At 42.4% G+C, this 25,662-nt stretch overlaps 2 protein-coding genes across 11 annotated transcripts in view; both read right to left on the bottom strand.

Moving 5' to 3' along the window:
- Nucleotides 1–11,070, bottom strand: part of GOLGA1 (golgin A1) — a 31,997-nt gene extending 20,927 nt beyond the window's left edge. For 2 of the 9 annotated variants that reach the window (XM_032767460.2, XM_075060571.1), the window contains exons 1-8: nt 10,930–11,044; nt 9,341–9,482; nt 8,875–9,192; nt 6,204–6,294; nt 4,444–4,518; nt 3,898–3,995; nt 3,144–3,176; nt 934–1,062 (exon numbers count right to left, since the gene is read on the bottom strand). In XM_032767460.2, coding sequence (XP_032623351.1) covers nt 934–1,062; nt 3,144–3,176; nt 3,898–3,995; nt 4,444–4,518; nt 6,204–6,294; nt 8,875–9,009 — 561 coding nt within the window. In that variant the 5' untranslated portion in view covers nt 9,010–9,192; nt 9,341–9,482; nt 10,930–11,044. Of the gene's footprint in view, nt 1–933; nt 1,063–3,143; nt 3,177–3,897; nt 3,996–4,443; nt 4,519–6,203; nt 6,295–8,874; nt 9,193–9,340; nt 9,483–10,929 lie in introns of those variants that run through there. The other 7 variants (XM_075060572.1, XM_075060569.1, XM_075060570.1 and 4 more) reach the window with 7 other exon arrangements.
- A 1,783-nt stretch (nt 11,071–12,853) lies between these two features.
- Nucleotides 12,854–25,662, bottom strand: part of SCAI (suppressor of cancer cell invasion) — a 113,073-nt gene continuing 100,264 nt past the window's right edge. For both annotated transcript variants that reach the window (XM_032767486.2, XM_032767487.2), the window contains 4 exons: nt 24,885–24,957; nt 23,167–23,340; nt 22,847–22,947; nt 12,854–21,337 (listed from right to left, as the gene is read on the bottom strand). In XM_032767486.2, coding sequence (XP_032623377.2) covers nt 21,188–21,337; nt 22,847–22,947; nt 23,167–23,340; nt 24,885–24,957 — 498 coding nt within the window. In that variant the 3' untranslated portion in view covers nt 12,854–21,187. The remainder of the gene's footprint in view (nt 21,338–22,846; nt 22,948–23,166; nt 23,341–24,884; nt 24,958–25,662) is intronic.

Here is a 25,662-nt window from a genome sequence, read left to right as displayed (position 1 = left end):
AATCCAAACCGCCAGAAAAAGAAAATCAACCTTCGGCTGGTGGCATCTGACTCAGATAATGCAAAACAACATGTGTTGGTCCACACTGCTTTGCATCGTTATCAAGCAGAACTCATCATCCATATGGATGCATGTCCTCTGGAATGGTGGATGAAGCATGAAGGGACCTATGAATCTTTAGCGCATCTGGCATGTAAATATCTTGCAACACCAGCTACAACAGTGCCATGTGAATGACTGTTCTCATTTTCAGGTGAAATTATAAACAAGAAGCAGACAGCGTTATCTTCTGCAAACGTAAACAAACTTGTCTGTCCGAGCGATTGGCTGAACAAGAAGCAGGACTGATTGGACTTGTAGGCGCTAAAGTTTTACATTGTTTTGTTTTTGAATGCAGTTAGGTAACAAAACAAAATATCTACATTTGTAAGTTGCACTTTCGTGATAAAGAGACTGCACTACAGTACTTGTATGAGATGAATTGAAAAATACTATTTTTTTTTTAGTGCAAATATCTGTAATCAAAAATAAAATGAGCACTGTGCACTTTGTATTCTGTGTTGTAATTGAAATCAATATATTTGAAAATGCAGAAAAGATCCAAAAATATTTATATAAATGGTATACTGTTATTGTTTAACAGTGCAACTGATTGTGTGATTAACCTTGTTGAGCACATGACTAACCTTGTTGAGCGCTTTCTTGCTGACAAAGCTGCTCCTGCTCGTTGGAGGTGGAAGTTTTTTTTGGTCAGCGGGAGAGCTGTCTCCCGCTGACAAACAGCAGCTACACTGCGTGCCTTTCAGTGGCATGGTTGTAGCAGCACAGTGGTGTTGCTAAAAGGTGGGTAGTGCAGACAAAGCCTTAATGTCAAGCCATCAAGTAGTATATATTCGAGCACTAAACAGAAGAGAGACTACAAAATAATCTCACCATGTGTTTGACTTTGGCCAGTTCCTGCTGTTGAAAGCCCTCCAGTTCATCAATTTCATCTCTCTTTTGGAAAAGATTCAAACTCTGCTCCCTCATTTCTTGTAACTGAGCCGAAAGCATCTCTTTTTCCTGTTAAACAACCAACAAAATTAAACAAAGATTCCAAAATGTCTGTCACTCAATTTCAGGTCAGCAATGTATTAAATTAAGCTTCTTGGGAACAGAATACTGTTTTATGTTTATAACTGCAAATCACCATGCACTCTTATGGTGCTATATAAATAACAGACTTCTTACTGAGACGCATGCATTCTGAAAATGTGTGTAAGCAACACAGCTGGCATTATTAAACTTTGGAAACTTTCAGGACTGTGCTGTGAACAAGACAAAAATAACTTTCATTTAAGAAGAAATTATATAGGAAGTTCTTTACACCCACCATTCAAGCATGCCATGATAGAAAATTAATACTTGAAACACTTGACAGCAAATCTAAAGATCTGTTTAACGCTTCTACGCTAAAAGATGCCTGGAGCAGAAACTTAGTTGGACAGCTGGAACAACTACAGCAAGAATGAAATCCTTTATAAAAAAATTACTGAAGTGGAACTAATTTTTGCTATGATGCTGACAACACAAGATTGAAGTCAACATATGCCTGTTTTTGGACAATAATTTTATAATACAGCCACGGCTGCACTCATAGCTACAGGTCTTTGGCAAAAACTGCTCTTTTTATAACCAAGATACTCTCTGGTAGCAAAGTGCTTCATGTCAAATCCCCAGTGGGGGAGGTGACCTAAACAGGCAAACAGGTATTGTCATTACACTTATTTCATTTGCAGGCATCTGTGGCTGTTAGCCAATAGGATTTTTCTCCAGCCAGATGTAAATTCCCTTATGCTAAAAAAGCTCTGATCTATAGTTATTACAGTGCTCACCAGCTACTTTGGTGACAAGGCTAGAAAGGCTCTTAACAAATCTCACCAAGTCAGTGCTACACAGAAAATAAGGGGAACGGTACTAATGCTCATCCTGCAGCACTCTGTTCAGCAGTTGCCATAGCAAATGCATACAATATTCATGGCAGGAAATGAGCATCAACAGCAGACAACAAAGGAAGAGGGAGCTCTTGCAAGAGCCACTACATAGTTTATACTAGTGAGGGTTTTGTTTATACAGTGCCAACAGAGCGCTAAATGCTTCGCAGACAGGCATGAAGACATGGTCACTGTCCCAACCAGTTTATAGTCTGAAAATATAAGGTCTTCCTTTTTTAAGTGTATCATCAGCTTGCACATAAAGATCGTCCTTACCCCAGGACCACTCTGTTCTCCCTCAAACCACAGAGGGAGAAGAGATTAAATAATTTCCTGGCATGCAGTGTGATTTTGGAGTCCCTGACTCCCAACCTCGGGATCAGACCCCAGAGCTCTCACACTGGCTCTGAAAGGAATAGCTGCGAGACCTTAAGCACTCACATCTCTCTGGCCAGGTCTACACTACGAGATTAAATCGATTTTAGATACGCAATTTCAGCTACGAGAATAGCGTAGCTGAAATCGAATATCTAAAATCGATTTACTCACCCGTCTTCACCGCGGGGGATCGATCCGCGCGGCTCGCTGTGTCGAATCTGGAAGTCCGGTCTTCTAGCTGGAGTTCCGGAATCGATCTAAGTACGTTCTGGGATCGAGATATCGTGTCCAGACCAGACGCGATATTTCGATCCCCGAGCAATCGATTTTAACGCGCCGATCTGGCGCGTAGTCTAGACGTGGCCTAAGTCTCTCAGCTGCCCCCTCTATAAAATAGGGATAAATACCTCAGCAGTATTGCAAGAGATTCATTTACTAATACTTGAAAGCATAAAGCAAGAAATGTAAGTGCTATCTCAATACTCCGCTAATGAGACATGAGAAATCTGGGTAAAGGCTGAGCTTTTACATCTATGTCGGCTGGCATGTCAATCTCTCATCTCTTGCTTGCATCTGAAGTCTGTGATTTGTTATTTCCTTTTCCAAAACTAGTTCCAGTTTAATTTCTAGGGTGATGAAGTGGAAAATGAAACATGAATATCAGGTCTCAGCCAGAGAACAAGGAATCAGATACTCTGGATAATTATATTTTCTGTATAAAAACTTTTCTTTGCCAAGTCCCAGTATGTGCATAGGCCTACATTTAGCAGAGAGATATCAAAGGAGACTTGCCTTTTCAAGATGAACCAACTTTTCCCTCCATTCCTGCAAAGGGGAGGAGAGGAGGACAGAAAAAAAAGAGGGCAAATAAAAATCTAAGCACCAACTTTGAAATGCAACAATAAATGTGACTGAAGGTATTAAATTAGGATAATTGTTATCAAATGGAATGAGTAAAAGTAACCAGAGAGGATTTTAATATACCAGTAAAGCCTATGACAGGTTCATTTATGACATCATAGCATATCTGCCCTGTGCAATCAAAAATGCATCATCTACAGCAGTGGTTCTCAATGAATTTACCATTGTGGGCTGCAGCGCTCTCTCTGTCATATGGGCCACGTTCACACGGTATTTATGCTACCTGTATGGCCCTTAGAATGTCACATAGGCTGCAGCTGTGTGCTGATTGGGCTGCAAGCAGCCCACAGGTTGAGAACAACTGATCAACAGACATTTACAACAGAGTTGTACCTAGACAGCAAATGTGAATGAGTTCACATTAGAGACTTTCATAAGCTCTTTTAAAGTAAAAAGGGCGAGCTATGCATGTTGTCTCAGAATGAACTGTCAGCAACACTGACCCTTGCACCTTATCCCTCTCCTTTCCCTCCACCCAGCTAAGAATAAATCAAGGCAAACAAATGCTGCATCTCAGCAGTGATTCTCTAGTACTACAATACGTTAACTATGCCAAGATCATTGTACTCAGAAGCCTCCCACTTATCAGTCAACTGTTTCATTGTGTCAACCTTGTGTTTATTACCTGGTCCTTTTTTTCTAATGCCAAAGCCATTCCTTCAGCCATCTTTGCTCTGTTGGCCTGGTAAGCCTCGTTCTGCTCCTGAAATTTCTTCATAGAAGCTGTCAGAGAATCACTAGTTAAGAAGTCAAGGTATGCAAATGCCAACACTGTATTTACTTCTGTAGGTCACACTAAAATTTACAACTACCACTGTCAAGATGGCCAGGCCTCCCTTTATATTCACACAATGCCTAGTACTGTATGAGTGCTACCATAAACAACAAAGATATCAGCAAGGCCCCCATCTGGGCTGCAATACTGCCGTAGATTTTTTTTTAAATGCCAGTCATAAGTTCAGCAAAAGTGCTTGCTGGCAACTGTCAGACTAACAGCAAACAAACCACAGCTGCTTTGTTCACTGTACATCAAGCAGAAAGTTGTGCTATTTTTACAACCAATACGTACTCAATGTGAAGAAACATTTCTAACTGTACAGCTTTTTACACTATCTGCATTCAAGGCAGAACAGTTTTAAAAGAAAAAAACGAAAAAAGTCAAAGTACGTACAATCCTGATGCTTTTCTAATGCAATTTCAAGCTTCTCTTTTATCTTCTGCAAGTTTCGGACCTGTTCAGCATAATCTTGGGTGAGGAGGGAGAAGTACAGACAAGGAATGGACAGACATTAGGGAAAGAAATTAAAAAGAATATGAGTGGAAAGTGACAATGATTTTTTTAACATTCCTGTTTAGGAAAACTCAGCTGACCTTAACAATGAGCACCATAAGCAAATAATTCTGCCACACACCATCCATGGAGTAAATGGTCGGTACAAACAGAAGGGCCTAATTACACTAACAACAGGGAAAAGGCACTAATCTGGCACAAAAAAGGAAACATTGGCTACAGCAGAATGTGGTGACAAGCACTATGATTTGGTTTGACCTCTGCTTGTGAAGAATCGCCCCAATGAGAAAGTGAAGGAGGGTCAGAGAAATCCAAAAGCAGTTGATTTCCTTGTTCCATATTACACCTTACAATAGCTGTGCAATATTTTAGAGATAGTGCATTTTGGCTAGCTCCCCTGCTTAGCCAACAAAACCACACTTACGTTTAAAATCCAGGTCTTAATGATGCAAAAGAGGCAGTGAATGTGTAATTCTGCCATTTTTTGAGCAGATATGACTGATAGGCCAGATTAAAGGAAGCAGGTACCTTGAACAAGTGTATTCAGAAGCTCACAGGAGGATTTGTTTACAGAGCCTGGAGTCTGGTCAAAGTTTCAGTATTTGTAAGACTCCTGTCTCTATGGTAGCTAAGCACTGAGCCCTCAAATGCCCCTAACAATATTTAAGGATTATCTCTTAGGAATAGGTGAACACTTAACAATTCTAGTTGCACCATAAGCCCTCTTTGCACTTCCCATATTCGAGAGCTGAGCAGGGGCCTGCCCAGCCCCCAGCTCAAGTTAGAACAACCTTGAGGCTGCTCCAAGTTAGGATTTGTTTCCTGTGACCATCCTGTGAGCCCCAGGACGCAGAAGATAGCAGAGGACATAGTGCACTCTAGCCATGCCCCAATCTACTCCTTACACCCAGGACCAGGAGTAGAGTCAGCACAGGGCCCCTTTGCCAACTGTATGCCAGCCAGAGAGGCCCCCATTACAGGGACAGTCTCCAAGGACCATTTCTGTCCAGTTTAAGATGCATCAAGATCCAGGCCCCCAACCTTACCCCTTTTTTGGGAGGCAGGTCTTTTTAGACTATTAGCTCTTTCAGGGCAGAGACCATGTCATCTTAAGTACTGTACAGTGCTGAACACCATGGAGCCCTGACCTTAACTAGGGTCTTTGATTTCTTATTTACTGTTGCAGTAGCATCCAAACGGGGGCCTGGAGAGTTCACATCCAGGGCTTTGAAGTTGTGCTCCAGCTCCAGGCAAAAACCTGCAGCTCCACTGCTCCAGAGCTGCTCCACACTCCAGCTCCACTCCAAAGCCCTGTTCACATCCAAAAAGAAGTGTTCTGGTTGGAGCATGGGGACAGAGAAAGTTATACTGAATATCTGGGAAGATCACACGGATGTGCCAAGAGAACAGCAGGAAGACAGGCAGTCATAAATCTTTATTTGAACACTCTGTATGGATTTTGTATTGACTGTATTGTACATCTCGCCGATGCTGACCAACAGGTTTATTATAAATGGATTAAATAGAAAGTTAGCTAGACAGCAAAAAAAATTCTTTTTGTAAATAAAACAAGAAGTGTGAAGGGAAATATTTCCCAGCACTGAAAGGCTGTAAGTCATTTACATCCCCAGGAAACATACCAGACAGCTTGGCCTCCAGTTTTCGTATTTGTTCATTTCTTCTAAGTAGCTGGGATGAGAGATCCTCTCTGGAGCTGCTTCCATCAGAGGCCTTGGTAGGTTCGAGAGAGATGGGTAACTATGTGGTTTCTGAACTTCAGAAAGAACAATCCTGCCACACTCAAATTTTAATGACGGCGAACATTATAAGGGCTAGAAATAATGAATGGTTTCCTATTTCCCATGGCAAGGAGAACAGATTTGCATATTCTGCTGGCTAAGTCAGTGCATATGGTCCTTGGGAGAAAGAAAGAGGGTATAAATGTCAGCTCTGCAACATGGGCCTGTGACACAAAATACAATATTTTCTAAGACCAATAGTTGCTGAAAACAAGTAGCTCAAATTACTGGACTGACCATGTAATAGATGACTGGAAAGAGAAATTAAGCCACACAGGTTGGAAGGATTCCAAGCAGGGGAGAGAATGAATAGGTAAGTAACAGGAAGAGGGAAACGGTAAGCCTTTCATCTGGGAGAAACAGTTTGCAAACACTGATACAATGTTAATTTCTGACAATAATTTCATTTAATTAGTTTTTATTCTCTACAGTACTCTTATTTTTCGCTCGTTATGGAAACAAAATTAAAAGCAATTAAGTACATACTGCTAAAGCACAGAATTCTTGAAAGAATGAACAACAAATCCTGAACTCTTACCCATATTTTATTGTATGCAATGTAGTTGCAGCCATGTCATTCCCACAATATTAGAGAGATAAGATGGTTGAGGTAATATCTTTTATTTATGGCTTATTATAACAATTTGTAACCCACTAACCCCCTCTTTATGTCCTATGACTGCAGAGATGTTAACGGTCCACTCTGCCTTGAACCGTCCCTTAGAATATACGCTAACTACTTATGCTAAACAATCTGTTCCACCTTGCATTTAGCTGTGATGCTCCAAGTATCTTTCCCAGGTGCCAGATCTACACTACAGACCTATATCAGTATAACTACATCACTCAGAGGTGTGAAAAAGCTACACCCTTGAGTGACATAGTTATACTGACCTAACCCCCTGCGTAGACAGCACAATGTCAATGGGCGAGCTTCTCCCGTTGATACAGCTACGGCCTATCGGGGAGGTGGATTAACTACGCCGACAGGAGAATCTCTCCCATTGGCACAGAAGCGGCGTCACTGAAGCACTGGGGCAGCTGTGCCGATGCAGTGTTTTAAATGTAGACCTGCCCAAGACCAGAAGAGGAGCTGTGTGTGGCTAGAAAGCTTGTCTCCCTCGCCACCACAAGTTGGTCCAATAGGAGACATTATTTCACCCACCTTTTCTCACATATATTTTAATCTCTCCCTCCACCAAGGGCGGCTCTAGACATTTCGCCACCCCAAGCATGGCGTCATGCAGCTGGGGGCGCTCTGCCGCTCGCCGGTCCCGCAGCTCTGGTGGACCTCTCGCAGGTGTGCCTGTGGAGGGTCCGCTGGTCCCGCTGAAGCCGCAGGACCAGAGGACCCTCCGCAGGCACACCTGCAGGAAGTCCACTGGAGCCACAGGACCAGCAGACTCTCTGCAGGCATGCTGCCGAAGGCACTCAGCCTGCCGCCCTCCCAGCGACCAGCAGAGCACCCTCTGCGGCATGCCTCCCCAAGCGCACACTTGGCGTGCTGGGGCCTGGAGCCGCCCCTGCCCTCCACTGTACTTCTTTCTGTTCTCTACACCAACAATGCAATAGCCACAATGTTTCTCAATATTATATCAACTGCGATGTGAAAATTAGCTAAGTGGGAGAGTGAAAAACTGAATGTAGTAACCACAGTATTTTCTCATTTACTATTTGAGATCAAGATTTCCTGTCTAGCTCAGCAACCAGTATCTATGTTTGAGATTCAGAAATAATATTTTACAGCAACCCCTTCTTGCAAAAATCTATTTTACAGATGATGGAATGAAGACACAGGGGAATCTGCTGTTCTACTGCAACACAGCATACAGTAACTGAAAGTGATGCTGCTGTATAATCTAACCTAGGATTTGGGTGACAGAACAGCCTTCAGAAGGCATGACTTTCAGTCAAAACACTAACAGGTTTTATTTAATTTATGCACAGCTAAAATTATTAATACATAATCTACATATACTATAGTTTAATATGAAAAATAGTTTATCTAGACATTCTAACCACAACCTACAAGTTTTTCCAGTGCTACAGAAACAACATAAGCATCCTATGGAGGTACATAAACAATATGCCTGACCAGTAACTGCACCAGGAACCTAAGAGGTTAACATAGAATCAGAACACTACAATCTAAGACTTGTAATGCTGAAGATTGCAAGAAAGCAATCCTCAGCATTACATTTACTTACAGTATCTTGAGTTTTGCTGTAACATTGTTTGATACTTTATACCTTCATTTGCCATGTTCTTCACTGAAGATAATTATGTAATTTATATTCTTAACATGACAAAATAATTAATATTTATTCTCATCCACTAACACCTATGTTTACTGCAATTTCCAAAAATGATTCTGAATAGAGATACATTTGCACATCACACATCTCACTCTGCCATGCACTTGATTTTTCAGTCACAGTCAAGATTCTTGCATAGCTTTTTGTAACCTTCTGCATTAGAAATGCTGTAGTAAAATGCAAAATATGATACTTACAAAATCATCTCCCGAATCTGCTCCCACAGACGTGATTGACTCTTTGCTGACTGATCTGGGAATTCTGGTAGCCCCTCCTGGCCGAGGAGCAATTGCTGCTTCCTCTGCTATCTTCTTCTTCAGTTTTGCAAACATTTTACTGCAGCTGCTGTTCTATGGCACCAAAAGGGCCAGGTATTTTGAGACAACTGTCCCCAAATTACACAGTTAATAAGTTTGATGCTCTTCTTAAAGGTTCCAAAAGTCAAGATTTAATTTTAACTCAGCCAGTTTTACTCCTGTTCCACTTTCTTCAAAGGGCTCATAGCCTAACAGTGCCTGTGAATTAAAGAGAGATCAAGTTTCAACACCAAACCAGACAATAGAATGAAACCAATACAGCATTAAAAGACATTTTTATTATCCTTATTATAAAGTCCATATCTGTTAGACTGCACAATTAACATTTTTTTAAAAAACAAATTACCTACTGAATTGAGTGGAAACACTCAAATTCATTATTGTTAATTGACAAAAGTGGATTTGGAATGGTCACTGGTGACAAGTTATGCAGATGTCTTCCCAGAAAGATACTTCATTTACTTCGTACACAGTTTTCCTTAGCAAAGCTGTGGATAAGAGGCAGAAGTTTGGTTAGTGGAATTTTCTGTCAATTCTCCAGATTGCATTTCCTCATTTTGCTTAGATTTTCTAATGGCTAATGCTGTGAACAAAACATGTGACATGAGAATAAAGCTGGGTTCTTTCTGGGTCTTTCACACCGGTAATTTCTCACTGTTTTCTCAGAACTATTTTGGCTGTCTAGAGCGAACAGAAATAAAAAATTATTTGCAGTTATTAACTACATTAATCAAGGAGCCTAGTAGGAGCATATTGACATGACAATGACAGACACATCTCAGAGTAAATTTCTCTTTTGCTTCCCCCTTCCCGTTTTGTGTTCTTAACATTCCCTTTGACTTTTGCAGGGAATTATTATCGAGTTCTTCTAAACTCTCAATTTTGGTGGCTCAGTTTGGAAATAAATCTTTCCTCATTTCATCACCTAATTTTTAAGCAATTCTACAGAAATTTGACAATATAGTCAACAATTCATCTTTATTGTCTCCTGCAATGTCAGCTTCCTCACATATTCTTTTGCTAATTCATCTGTTTGTCTTGTGTTCTAAGGAAAGTCATAGATAGAACTGCATCTACAGTCATCATTCAAGTGTTAACATTGCTCCTAGAAATACTGAATATTTTTAACACTCCACCACCCACCAAATCCTTATCAACAATCTACTGACTTATCAGGTTGATGTGCAACCTCAAACAAATCTTTGTTCTCTACTGACCTGCATGTCCCTCCTCTATGCTCTTACAACCCCTTTGAGCGCTGAAAAGAGCAGTGTAATCCCTCTGTGAAATTAGCATTCCAAGGAGTGACGCGAATAGAATTAGTTACTCAGAACTCTCCTGGGTATGCTGTATTAATCACTCCACTTCCAACCACGCAGTTACATCCCTCGTTCCAGCACACAGGGGAGTTACTCCACAACGTCCTCCCTGCAGACAATGCCCAAAAGGACAGGAACGAGCTCTGGGCTCCTGCAGGTTTTCCCTAGTTTCTGAAGTTCCGCAGCGCGCCCCGGGCCCGTCCCGGCTGTGACCGCACCGTCTCGGGGGAGAGGGCGGAGGGCGAGCGCTGCACAGCAGAGCCGACCGACCGGCTCCCGCAGAGGCCGCGCACCGCAGAACCCTCCCGCTCAAACTCCGAAACTCGGAGACGTTTTCCGGGCGCTCCGAGCACGCCCGGTCCCCTCCCCCGGATTATCGCTTCCTCAGCAACGCAGCCCACGGACACGGCGGCCGCGACTTCGCCGCGTTCCCCTCCCAGCGGCACCGCGCCCCGCCCCGCGAGCCCGGCGCCGGAGCGGGACCAGCCCGGGAGCCTCCTCCTCCTCCCCCGGGCCGCCCCCTCAGAGCAGGCCGGAGCCACAGGGCGGCGCCCCCGCACCCGGGGCATATCCGCGCCCGCCCCTCCCCCACAGGCTGTCTCAGCGTCTCACTCACCGCGCGGCCCCTGGCCTCTCTGCCCATCCCCCATCGCCTCCCACCGGCGGCAGCTGCTTCCAGAGCCGAAGGTGACGCTCCCGACACCGGGAACCAGCTGTCAAACCCCCAACCCGGAAACACAACTCGCCAGCCGGAAGTGACGAGAGAAGAGGCCGTCTGGCACCAGGCGCATGCGCACAGCGGAAGGCGTGCGGGCAGTTCCTCGCCGTCCGGGTTAGAGCCCTGCCCGCAGCCTCGTTCCCAGCTGAGCAGCCGTTAAGCCCGCGGGCCGCCGGGTGTGCGTCAGCCGCGCCACGCAGGCAGGGCGGGGCCGACCGTCAGGGACCGGGCTCCCTCGTTGCGGCCTGGCGGCGCTGCCGTCCTGGACCGGCGGGAGCGAGGCGGGGGCTGGTGCTTCCCCCCGCGCACTCCAGTCAGTGCCAGGGCAGTGGCTGGAGAGGAGACCGAGGAGGTGGGTTTTGTGGAGGGACTTGGAGCAGTCCAGGAAGGGTGCCAGCTACGTGGGCGGGACCGTCCCACACCCATGGGTTTGGCATAAAAGAGATTCAAAGCCAGGAGGGGGAGGAGGCGGCTAAGGAGACAGGACGTGAAGGAGAAGCCGGAGGGGCATAGGGTGAGCTGGGGCTGGGGATCAGGCCGGCCGGGCCTAGACGTTTGTTACGTGCGAGGTTGGAGGAGGCCGCCTGCCCCTGCTGAAATCAGGTCGCTTCGTTTCCCAGCCTAATCCCAGGGAAAGCCCAGTGCAGCCTACGGCCCCTGGCGCCGTCCGTAGGCTGGTCGCTTCCGCTCCATAGCGCTGCCCCGCGGTCACTGCGTACCCGCAGCCCGAGGCTTGGAGCCAGCTGGAGGGGGGGGCACGTAACTTACTAGGGAGTTTCACGGGTAGTTGCTAGACAGCGGAGGAATGTTAACAGGCGGCAACCCGGGTTCGGGCAAGGAGTGGGATATAATGATTAGAGACCCTTCTGCTAGTCTTCCTGGAGCCTGCCCTCTTCCGCTTGTCACCCAGCATGTGTCCCTTCTCCCTCCCACCTCTGCATTCTCCCTGCTGGCTAGGTGGCACCTAGGGAGCTACTGAGACACAGGAGAGTTGCTCCCTGTTAAGGTCTTGTGTTTGGCAGCATTGAGACCCACAGGAGCTAAGAGAAATGGTAGTAAGGAAAGTACCTTGAAGTCTGGACTGGAGCAGGCTCAGTGCAAATGGAATCAATGAAGAATTTAACAGCCAAACTAAAAATTGCTAGGAACACATACATGTTAGACGTTTGTTAGAGACTTAACTCAGCTAAGCTCGGCTTCTTCTATAACTCCAGGAGCAGCTTCTAAATGTCAAATTCCTGCTCCCAAGAAGAAAGGTGCAGAAGTTTCTCAACACAGTGTTTTGTTTTGTTTTTTAAATATTAGTAAAACATTTTTACTTGTCAAACAGCTTAATTGGGGTTGTCCTGAATTTTATTTATTACCTCCTGCGGCAGACACTCAGCATGGAAAATTTGAGCTTGAATGCATAAAGTCTGGCAAAGTTACAATAAATAGAAAATGGGGTCTTATTACAGAAAGCATAAGGCAACCTCAACTCTAGACATCCATACCAGCTACACTTGCAGTCAGACAACAGCCCTGAAAACCAGTTGCCATTGAGTCCAGGAGGTATGGGATTTACTAGCACCAACACACAAAGCCACAGCAGTGTAAGACAATGTGCAGAACAGATACAACAGAAAGCTATCAGAAAGAAATTGGTTTTTGTAGTCTGCCCTTAGAGGACTTCGGGCTGAACATGAAGATTAGCTTCCCTTCTCTTGCCAAAAATGCCATGGAACCTTTAAATCACCATAAAAGTGTTTTAGCTGACACCACCACCTCAATGAGCATAAGCTCACCAAGAGCTGGTACAGATGTACACAAGGAAAACCACAAATGTTTTAAGCAAATATGTTTATTTTATATTGGTAATACACATAATTTGAGTGGATTTCAGATACAAAAATCATGTACAATAGTTCACAACTGATGAATGTAGTCACATTCTGAGAGAACATTTACCAATGTGAAAATGTCATCAACACTAACAGCAAAAAACCACACTTTTCTTATTGTCATTCAATGCAACAAACATTGTTACAGTATTTCATTCCCTTGGTGCTGTATTAGCTCTGTGCAGAATCACAGTGTTAAGTTGGAAAGTCTGTTTAGTGGAATAAATCTTCCCAGCAGCAGCAAGCAAGCAAAAGGATAGCACATACACACAGTGCTTTTGAGGAGCAAGTCACCACTGGCCATTAGGCATTCCTAAACCCACCATTACCATCTTGTTGGGGTATCTGTCATTGAAACCCACAATCTCACACAGTTTTGCACAAACTACAGCATGAAGTATCAATATCAACAGACTAAAGCTGGGAAGAGATTTATCAGATGGGATGAAACAAATGAGAAAGCTTCCATGGTTGAGATATTATGGTGTAAGCAATTCAGATGCATTAAACACAGACAACAGCTTATAAGTATTGCACAAGACAGACATCAGGTTTCAACATCAACCATGTGAGCTGGTGTTTGTGTGTAACATTATCTCTGTAGCACTTCGCAGAAAAATGTCCTAACATTGTAAAACCAAAACGACCTCAGATTTGCTCAGCACCAGAAAGGTCTCTCACTACACCAGTCAGTCAGACCAAGACTATTTTCTCTTAATTTTTTTTTTTTTTTAAACCTCAAGTCATAACAGACAGATAAATTGGCGACAAGACACATGATTATGTAACAAAGGGAAACAGGCTTTGTGAACCATTACAGAGGTTTGTTACCCAACAGTATCACCACATGCACTATAGACTAGCAGCACTTGGAACAGGATAGGTACATGTAAAACTCTTGTGCTTCCATTTCTTCAGAAGAGAGCGCCTATTAGAAATACAACGGTATATTCCCTACAAATGGCATCACAGTTCAACATTTTAGTTACAAGCATTGGCCACAGTTTATTAAAATTCCTTTCATACCACTAAGGTGGCAAGTTATGACCCCCAAACAATAATGTTAAAAAACAAGCATGTTACTTTCTAATAACAATACAAAGCTATAAAAAAAATTACATAAATCATTTGTCTCCATGGGGAAAAAAGATGTCAGATACTAAGTGCAGACATGCTTGTTCCACACATGGTTGACTAATGCGTTCTTTAGGATTGTAATATAGATGTTTACTCACTTGAATTACAGTAGAGATTCTGGCTAAGATGGCATTATTGAGTCATGAATATATCATGATCTACATATTCATATCCCTTCCTGACATAAAATACTGCTGCTGCTGCTGCTGTCTGATTAAAAGCTTGGCTTGTATCATGTAAACTAGAGCGGATCGTCCCATTTAAGTTGGGTGGTATAGGCATTTTGTTTGCATGCAGTTCCATTTATGGAAATTTAAATGTGTCTTCCACCTGGATTATCCAAACATCTCCTTATGACTCTCTATTCTCTTAAAGTTGTCTAGTCACAACAACTATGAGAGACTAAGGTTTGTGTATACCTAACCCAAGAGAAAAATCTGGAGAGCCACTGGTTCATCAAGGGCCAGCTGGCAGAAGCGAAAGCATGCAAGAAATCTGCAAAATGGCACTGAAACAGGCTTAGAACTTATAATGGAAGCAATAAGCAGGGCTTGGTGTTATTCTAATAAGAATCAAGGTAGAAACTGAATTTTTTTTTAAAGGAAGTAACTTCAATTCTCACTTTAATCTTAGAAGCAGTAACTTCTTCCTGAAATGTCCAGTGGTCATATGTCATAATATCTAATTATATATATATATATATATATATATATATATATATATATTCCTTTTCTTCCAAAGACGATAGAATATTTTTCTGGAATTACATTGCTTTGGTGAGTTACAGATACCTTGCACGAAAAGTCCATTTGCTCCAAAAAAAAATTCTCTTTATATATTTAAGTAAAATAGGTTTGGTTTTTTTTGTTTTTGTTTTTTTACCAAAATAGGATATACAGGCACCTGGCTGTAAAATAATTTTGAACCAATATAAAATTACTTTTAGCAATAAATATTTTGATTCCCAAAGCTCCCATTTCCTGTGTGGGTGGGCTGCCTGAGGTGGAGTTCATCTTTCTGGATTCCCATCCCCATTTTCCTTGTACTAACAGATCTTAGGGGAGGGGCAGGAGAAGGTAGTGGCACCTTGTGCTTTTAAAAAAGTACTGCTAGGCAATGTCGTGCTCTAGCAAATCAGCTCAGCACTGCTACTAAGAAGTGGTAGTAACAGAGTCCAGGGGGTTCCTTCTTGTAAGCAAATATTAAGGAACACAGTCTGAATAGAAAATTCAAAACAGAGTTTCTGCAGCTTCAACTTGTATGGCAGGCTTTGTTAGCCCTGCAGGAATACGTGCAGAGGAATGACCTCTGAATAAGATCTGAAAACTGCTCCAGTATCTGAACTGAACAAGGAAGCGGTATTTGAAGTCTGTGACTCAAGTCTCAAAAGCAAGAGATGAAGCTGGGATCTAAGAGCAATGCAACTACAGGACAACAGCTGGTTGGCAGAAAAACTGAGAAGGAATGGAAATTCATTCCTTCAATCTTCTGAAAGACCACTCAATTCAGAAACCCTCAACTTTCTTCCTCCAGGGTGGAGAAGGGGGCGGGAGGGAAGTTACAAAATAACAAGGCAGGGTCTTTTTTAAGATGAAGGGTCTGAAGAGCAATGGCAATAGACTTATTTGCATGGCCCCCATTATGGCAATCCTCCAATCCAGCCTCCTCAAACACAGACCCAGACGGTACCACTGTCCAGTTACACAACATTTGATGCATGGTCTGTACTAGACTTTTCCCATGAGATTACCATGGTTCTTATTGGTGCAGCTGTACCAGTTGTAGCACTGGTGAGAGCCCTAGTATGGATCAATTGTAATGTATTAACTGCTACATTGCCTAGTCCGGCCAGCTCTATATTAAGGCTTCTACTATACCACTGCTACCACTACTGAGCTGTAATGGTGAGAAAGTCTAGTGTAGACACAGCCTGTTTAAGAAAAGTGTTAAGACAGAAGGGCTATTCAGAGAGGTCACAAACAAGTTTAACTTCCAGGAAGGAGTTTGGTTCAAAGGTTTATGTACAAGTCTGGATATGGTTCTGATGCTAATGAAAGGATAAAGGAATCAAGCCCGATCAATCAGCACGAAGCCTTCTCCAATATCTGCAACACTGTATGGAATTTGGGCTTCTAGGCATGCTCCCTCACAGTACAAAGAGCAGCCATAGATTCACACACAGATATTAGCATCTCCTCCCATCCTCAAAAGGGTCAGTTTTTACACAACTGCTAAAATTTTAAGATCTCCAAAGATTAACAAGTGCCCCTGCTGAAGCCTGAATTCCCATTCCTATATGCTCCCTTTGAATCTTAGGAGAAAAATGTCCTCATTTTCTCTCCCTGAAAGGGTTTTCTAGTAGCCATTACTTCAGCGCTATTTGCTGAAGATTATTATTTGAAATCAATCAGGACAAAAACTGAGACTTTTCCAGAATTCATTCCAGAGTCCAACTCCATTCTTCACAGGTGTTAATGCACCTTCATTTTTGTCAGAGTCTAATGCACAAGCAGCAAAGTGGTGGCACCTTTTTATACTTGGAGAGGGGTTAGAAATTACTGAATTCATCAGAAGCTCTACAGCCCTGTTTGTTGCTGTTAATCGGAGACACCAAGGGGAAAAGGCAACAATAGATGTTTCAAAGCCCAGATAGCAGAGGAGTACCAGGCAAGAGGGATGCCACCAATGGAGGTAAATTACACCATACCCCCTACTTTATCATAGGCAGAACCTAGGAGCTGTGGCAGAAGAAATCTGCAAAGCAGGCACTTAGTCAAGTTTCCATATTTTCCTCTAAACATTATAGGCTAAGCTTGCTGTCTTCACAGGACCTTTCGTGAACTTGGAAGGCAAGTTCTCTCCATTGTTGTAAGTAAAACACCCATGTTTGTTTTTTTTAAAGGTCTGACAAGAGCGGGTCCATTACTTCTCCCCTGCCTCTAACTGTGATCCTCTCAGATCAATCTTTCTTTCACTGCTATTCAGTTCCTAGCAGTGAGGATTTCTGAACATGAAATGAACAGGAGAACATTTTTCTGTTATGTACAACCATGCTGTATGCACAGAGAGGTATCCACACGCCCACGCATACAGTAGGTATACACATGTTGAGGCTGACTCAGACTTTAAGGTCAGAAGGGACCATCATGATCATGTAGTTTGATCTCCTGCACATTGCACACCACAGAACCTCACCCACTCCTGTAGGTGAGACTCCTTAGTCCCTGGCTGAGTTACTGAAGTCCAAGTAACAGAGAATCCACCATTTACAATAGATGAGTTCAAATAAGTTTGAATGGGACAAACTGTTAGAACAAGATAAATGAAATTCACTCTTTGAAAATCCCTGTTGTCAAGTTTGATTAATAGCAAGTATTCTGAACAAGACCAACCAGGTATGATAGAATAGCCAAGAAGAGAATGAGAGACTCCTTTAAAAAGTGCATCTCTGACTTTTTAGATCCAGGTAGAGCTGATGACATGTTTGGATTTTGACTTAATGTTCTCATTCTTTTCACATTCTAAACAAGCCTCTCCTACCAGCCCTCTCTGCATGTCCATGTCTGACTACTGCAAACTCCAGGTAATGGGGAGGCAGGACCAAATACATCACTTGGTTCTGTAGACACAGAGGTCACACAGAAGCACCATAAGCAGAGACACTCTTCTTCATCCAAGCTATGCAGAAGAGAAGCATCAGGGCTTCCCCATCAGCTCACAAACCACATTCCACAAGGGTTCACCAGGACACAAACAGGGCATGCTAATGGAATCCTTTCTTCCAAGCTCACGTACACATGCTATTCCCAGCTGCAGGGAAGTGAAATGGAACCACAACAGCCAAAGCTAAACATGGGATTTCAATACAATCAAAATGCAATGACCTGGGACAGAGCTTCTAGCTTATTTAATGTTTAAGTGCAGAAAGGGGAAGGTAATACAGATGCTGTGCACTCTCCCTTTGTGCTGCGACTACAGAGATTTCTATAGTCCTACATGGCTTCCCCAACGTGTCTGCATGACAAAAGAAAAAAAAAACTAAACAATGCAAACACTCCATTGTGTGATTGGGACCTCGTGCCCATGGGAAAGGCAAATCAGCCTCAAGCTTCACATTTTGTGGATTCTGTTGGTTCATGTCACAAAATTGCTATCATTTCAGTGTGAATTGGAATATTTACAGTTGTAAAAGAAACCCCCTTGCTCACTGGATGAGGCCTGCTGCACCTAGTTTTAGCCCCAAATTATTTCGTTTACCAAACATAAGCCCCTGAAAATAGAGGATTACAATGGTAATACAACCACAAACTTAACAGCTACAGCATCTTGAATAATGCTTCTAAAACATCCTCATGGAATGCAATCCAATTGGTGTACGTGTGTATATATAATTTTATATACATATCTTATCTCAAGACCTTCCTATATACAAATATCTATGCATATTTACAAGCACACCCAACAGGTAGGTAGGTGTGTACTGTACATAAATACACAAACACCAACTATATACATATTTATTTTAAAATCAACTCAATCTCAGCTAAAGAAGGTTGACCAAAGAACCTACAGTTCCACAGAAGAGAACTGCATCACCAACTGCTCAAAGAATAAATTTTTCTCATAATGTTCATTGAGTTTTAGTGCCCATGGGAGTGAAAGACTTGGTTACAGCCCAGCACAGTGCTAAAAAGCGCTTTGGAAGCACCACTCATGCCACCTACTCTAATACCCACGCTGTTCTGCACTGGACTCTTACAGCAGTGCTGATGGGCACAGTCCTGACCTGGTGCACTCTCAGTCCATGGTTATTCCAGTCTGTCTTAAAAGGATGGTCACATCATTGTGGGATTCTGAAGAGGCCCACTGAAGTAGGCACCAAGGGAAGTAAGCTACCAAACTCATTTTAAAAATTGAAACATTGGACTAGTCCTCAAAATTAAAGGGCTACTCAAACTCCTCTCCATTTTCCAGCATTGGAACAATGAACACAGAACAAAACAGCTTTCATGTAACAGCTTGAAACATTCCACCTTGGTACCATACACTACATTCTCTAAGGACACAACAGAGTCCAGCATGGTGTCCTTGCTCTGCTGGAGGTTTCAGCACTACAGTACAGGGAGCACCCCACTGGCCTTCACTTCAGACAGCAATACAGCCATGCCTAACAAAGCCAAAGGCAGCCTTTCAGCACCATACACCTTATATTCACACAAACAAGATGACCACAGTTTGCTTTGCTACCACTATTTCTAGACCTGTCATTTCAGGCCATTTGACAATCTGTTGTGCAATTTCACATACAAAAATTACAATCCATATCTCCACAGACTTGCCTTTCACTGGATTTAAAGTGAATACCTTCTTGGTAGAATGAGTATTTTCAGTTAAAAGCCCACTATTCATTTTACATATCTTTAAAAACCAAAACACTGGAGCCTGCAAAAATTTGGTTCAGTCTTGGCTTTGGGACAAGCTGGCTTTTTTACTGCCAGTAACTGAAATGGAGCCAGTCTCAAAGCTGAGTGTCTACAGACTATTAGCTTGGGTGTTTAGAACATTTGCTTTGTAGAAGCCAAAATCCTTCTACTGTTCCGGTGCTTCCACCCTCCCCTCCTCCATGCCTCCTTTCTGTCAAGGAGTGCAGGAGCTCCTGGAGCTTGTTCTGAAGCTAAGAGAGCATTGCCTTGGTAGCTTTACCCTCCTACTTCTCCAGCAAGCACCTTCTCTACCTTAGCTTTGAATTTCATACAGATCCTTGATGCAGACTTTATAGAGCCTGCTGGATGTTGTCTAGATCTGGGTGGAATTACTGTGCAATTAAAGGGATACAGCAGAAGCTGCGATACCTATGAACCAATCCCCATTCGTTGTGTTTTGGGGTTTGTTGGTGACTATGTGCCTCGCACACCTTCCCACTGCTCAGCCTGCCTGTGGCTCATTTGAAAAATGCTGTCAGAGCAGACAGGTAGGGAGTGGGGTGGAGAGATGGGCCCTCACCATATGCATAAAGGGCTGCAGTGTTCTGTGGCAGCACTTATTAACCATTATAACATAAGAAAAAAGCAGTTCTAGGGTCACAAAGATCCCATGAAAGATTATCCCATTGTTAAAGCAGGCAACAGCAGCAGCACCAAGAGGTGTCCTGCCAGCTGTTTCTCTGTTGGTCAGGGCTGGAACTCAGTACTACTATGGGAGACTGGTTTGCTTTGTGGACAGACTCGCCAAGGGCTGAGAATACTGTGGAAGCCACTCACTTCATTCACTCGACAAGGTAAGAAAGGAGACACCGTCACCCCCTGCGGTGATTAAGAAGCTTTACTGACTGACTCAGAAGGAGTTATGGACCAGCATCCTCAGGCAGATGGGTGGTGGCTCTGACCAAGACATGGCGGTGGGGCAGACTGTGCTGTATTGAGGAAATTGGGCCAGTGTTATTAATTTTGTAATATATGCCACCAACCTGCTATCTACACCCAAGCAGGCAGGAGGAGACTCGTGTTCTTGGCCAGCAGTACTGCTCAGTAGAAGACTGAAATTACTAATTTACATGGAACATTAGATGTTAGGAGATCCCTCTGCAGCACCACTCCAAACCCACTGCTCCAACTGCCATTTGTTCTAGCACAAGTTTGTCTAGTTACTCACCTAAGATTGAAAAAAAATAGATTTGTTGTGAAGGGCTGGTTCTTTTATTGCTCTTGCCAGTTTGCATTATCTGTTTCCAGCTTTACCATTTCAAATCCAAACTCTTTGGAGAGAAAATATTGGTCTTCTATTGGGTTTTTGCTTCCAATTTTTTAAAACTGTATAAAAATAAAGGATTTCCATAAAGCGGGCTAAAATTGGCCAATAATACTTTTATACTTAGGATCTAGATGTGGTTGCTTTCAACCACAAAAACAAAAAACAAAACTCCAGGGATTCCTTAGTTTAACATTTAAAAGATGTGAAAAGATTTGTTTATAAAATTGACCCCATACAGAATGGGGCAAGCTGGGCTAACAGCTATTTAAAAAAAAATCCTAAATTTTAAAATAAAATCAAATAACCCCTTTTGCGGATTTTCACATTAGAAAACTGCACCTTTCAAAGTCTGTGACTAGGGAAACCCTATTGCAGTAAAAATATTTCTTTTAATAATCATCAATGGTGTTTTCCAGGAACACATTTCTAACATCCAGGATGGAAGCCAGCTCCAGAATGTGTTTTTGGAGATGAGGGTTCTCCACGGTTTCATCTCTTGGCAGCTGGGGATAAGTTTCAGGGTAATTTCGAGTTTCCTGCTAGATGAAGAGAAAAAGAGTACAATTATTTTTATAATAGTATAGAACAAAAAGTATAAAAAGCCAATTAATTAAAAAACACAGATGCTGATCTGTTTGACAGGCCACAGAAGTGGCCAGATCTTGGCAGAAATGATCAAGCTGATCTTCACAGCCATCTCCCTGGACACACAGGCAGTGGCGTAGTTTTCAAATTATGGCAGCTTAATGCCTACAGGTGACTATGACAGTAGCAAAGCCTCATTAACCCAAGAAGGCCAGGTGGGTAAGTGAACACATGATAAAAATGGAACAGGAAAAAAAAAAAAAAGGAGATTTTACACATGTGCTGAATACACTGCTAATATTTTCCTGCAATGCTCAAGCAGCAAGCAGCTAAGTTAGATCTGTGTACCAACATCCACAGTATACTTCACAGCGGACATGTATAATAGCGTAATCCTAGAGGCAGACTTCATTCCTGGCAACAGAGGAACAATCTGTCTGCCCACTGTAATTATCTGCAGTCTTTAAGGTCACAGAATCACAGAAGTGTAGGGCTGAAAGGGTCTGCAAGAGTCTTCAAATCCAGCTTCCTGTAGTGAGACAGGACTCAAACCTAGATCATCCCATGGGGATTCCACAGTCTCCCCATGAAGCCTATTCCAGAGCTTAGCTACCCTTATAGTTAGGAAGTTTTTCCTAATATCTAACCTAAATCTCCCATTACTTCTTGTCCTCCTTCAGTGCACATGGAGAACCACCGTTCACCATCCTCTTTACAACAGCTCTTAACGTATCTGAAGACTATCAGCTTCCTCCCTCAGTTTTTTCCTCAAGATTATACATGCCCAGATTTATTTATTTAAAAAACCTGTCCTCATGTATCAGGTTTTCCAAGCCTGTTATCATTTTTGTTGCTCTCCTCTGGACCCTCTCCAGTTTGTCTACATCTTTCCTGAAGTGTGTTGCCCTCACGTGCCTCAAAAACACACCCCACCCCACTTTGGAAATCATGAATTCTGTGACGCATTCCAATTTGAAAGCACACCCACCACTCTTATTTATAAACTTCCCAGGCTGTGTGCCAAGATGTCCTCTTAGTATACACAGCTGTGTACAATTACAGTGCTATATAAGTGAATATGTACTGTGGGTAGGCTCAATACTAGAATGTGTACTTCAGAAATGGAGGGATGTGTCCAAATTCAGAAAAACTGTTTCATGCTCTACATGGACTCAGAAGACAGATGCACTACATTGTTAAAACTAGTTATGAGCATTTGTATACAAAGGCCTTTTCACCTGTAAGAATAGCTAACATTACCCGCTATGTGCTTCACACATACATTAATGAATACTCATTTAAGCATGTGAGAAGTCCTTATGAGCAGTGTTAGTGAAGCACACGAGCAGAAGAGCCACAGAAATTAGATAGAAGAGCCCTTTAACCCCCAGTCAAGGCAATTCTGCATGAAAACAGAATTTGTCTGATGACTCTTTTGCACAAAGGGAATGTTCCCTGCATACCCGGAAAATTTTGTGCATCCTCATGGTGGCTGAGCAGAAGATGAATCTTGTTAGAAGTAAGCGAAGAAATTCATCCCCAAAAAACTGAAGAAAGGCCTGATCTGCAGAGGAAGAAGGTGACACTTAAAAGAAAACTGAATTCAGAAAGGCATTTTTGAAGCAAGAAACCTCTGGGAAAACCTCATAGAACAGCTGTGCATTTCCCCCCCAAACTGTATTATTCTTTGGCAAGACTGACCAATGAGAAACAGATAAGAAATCCAGCTCAAGTTGTGCCACTAAGTTCTCTGTTGAGTGCGTGTAGCTCTTTAAGGACATACCTATGGAGCGAGAATGGGTCAGCAGCTGGGCAATATCCCGGTTGATTTTTCTAAGGTAATCTTGACACTTCTCCCACAATCCTCTGCGCATGCTTGATAATCCAGAGACAAATAGGAATGCCATTAAAGGATTGTTCAGAAAGAGGGTGAAGAGGCTACCCCGCTGAGACTGATCTAAAAGCCAATAATAAACAACAACATGATGCATTCGGTGTGTGAAACAGGAGAGCTGTCCCTGTTCTGTGCATGGTTTTAATACAATTAGTGTCAATCTTGCAACGCAAGATACTGTATAAGATCATAACTGGACCCACCATGTAACATCTTTCTTTTACAGTTTATCAGCATTACCAAAAACCCAGAGAAACGTCTTTGCTCTGGTAAGAAGTAGGCAAGCAACACAACACTTGGATATATATGGTCGCCCATCCAACACAGACATATTGTCCTTTGTTTTTCCCAGTTACTCTCCAGAAACCTACTCCTTTCTTGGGGCGTGCTGCTAGCTCTATTTAACAGCTTAAAACAAGAAAGAAGAGAGACGCTAGAGAAGTCTTTTACTGTGGGAACCCCCTTTTCGTCACTGGTCAGTGTCTTACCAGACTTACAACAGATATTTACTGGTGCGTTACTAACACTGAACAGGAACCCCACTGGAGACATTCACTGTTTAAAAGGTAAGTTCTATTATTTAATCAGAATTCCTCTTTGTTAACAGTTTTCACTTGAACAAAAACTTTTAATATTTTCTACTCAAAAGTTTCTAGCAAATAATAGAACTTACCTTAAAGCAACTGTGACGTCTCCAGCTTCTCTCATTCATTCATTCATTTGCTGAGCACCACTTCCTGTGTCTCAAACTATGTCAGCAGACTGGACTTCATGCTGGGAAGTAGCAGTAAAATTGGCAACCCTCACAGACACACACCAGAACCAGTCACAGTTATAGGTATTGGAAAGTTAATACGTATATATTTTTATTTAGCAAATATTTATTTTGCTACCTCAAGTAACAGCTGCAGTTGTTTTCGTTAAGCTCTGATAAGTAGAGCTCCTGACTATAGTGCAGGCCACACTGTCAACTCTCTTCTAATGGAACAAGGCAGATGGGGAATCTGACCATGGTCATCTCTAACCTAGGAACTGGCAGAAGTATTCTGGTCTCTGACTTGCTCATTCTGGAAAACCATTTTTCCATGAGATGCACTGATTGTTTTCCTTAAGAAACCCTCCAAAATCTACACTGGTGCCAGAGAGATTCTGCAGACTAGATATTTATGCAGATTCTACAGCTGGCCTTTAGAACGGCTCCTGGAATAGAGTGGGCAACATTATCTTAGTGACATTCCATTTGTAGTGAAGCTTCTCTCAAATGCTAATAATAGAAAAAGTGAATTATGACCCCAGCACTGTGATGGCAGCTTTCTGGGTCTCTGCATCTGCAAACTGAGTTTCCTCTCTGGCACTTGGTGAAGCTGCTTGGACAGACTCCAGTTGAATCACACCATGTTAAAGTCATTTGTCATGAACGGTCAGTAACTCTTGGCATACTATGCCACTTCAAGCGCTGCTCATCCCCTGCTGGGGTTATCATCAAGTGAAGAGAAAGCATCAGAAGGTGATCATTTTGGAAGCTGATAAATGTTACTTTATATTGTCTTACACAGTTTTTAAAAGTAATACAAGAAAAGCTGTGAGGAAAGGCAACACCTTTGTACCTTGTAATGCTTTTGGATACGCTGTTGGAGAAAGCAAGCACACCAGTGGCTGTCCAAATAAGTTTGTGAAATTCTGTAATAGAACAGTTAAAACATCAATTGTCATTTTGTCTTGTTTGTTGGAACCTTAATATATATGTTTAATATATACAACTAAGGAGGGAATGAGCGGGGAAGGGACACACACACACACGAACACTAACTGAAAGTAGGCACTAGTTTCATAGAAACAAATTGCTTTTAGGGAGTAACCCATTGCAGTAATGGACTTGCTTTAAAAATATATTCTGTACTCCAAAGAACAAATCTGTTTGTATTCAGGCCAAAGACCAACCTGGATTAGCCCTTTCAATTATTTTCCTTGCCATTAGTTTGGCTGTCCAATGAAGGTAAAAATATTGCTTTTTCCTAGCAATAGGACTGTTCCCACTGGAATAGGAGAGCCACAGGTATGATGAGTATTAAAATTGGCTCCATTTAAAAACAAATGTGAACCATTAAGCAGCTGCTATGCGAAAACACTGTTTCAAGTTAATTGCTTAATCAATTTTCTTTCAATATTCATAAAAACACACCATATTTTATAAGAATTACTCTGAAATTCAGAGCACTGCATTGTTCTACACTCACACACAGACACACACAGGGAATGCATCTTCTACTCTAGAATCTACTTCTTATAGAAAAAGAGGTCATGAAACATTTCTCCAGTTTAGTTACTAAACTGAGTTGTTCTTTTCCTGCTAACAATCTTTCTAAAACTGAAGAGTTGCAATGC

This window comes from Chelonoidis abingdonii, chromosome 24 (assembly GCF_003597395.2).
Source record: "Chelonoidis abingdonii isolate Lonesome George chromosome 24, CheloAbing_2.0, whole genome shotgun sequence".
Classification (NCBI taxonomy): domain Eukaryota; kingdom Metazoa; phylum Chordata; order Testudines; family Testudinidae; genus Chelonoidis; species Chelonoidis abingdonii.
Note: the sequence above shows the minus strand (reverse complement) of the source record. Positions and strands in the feature narration are given on the sequence as shown.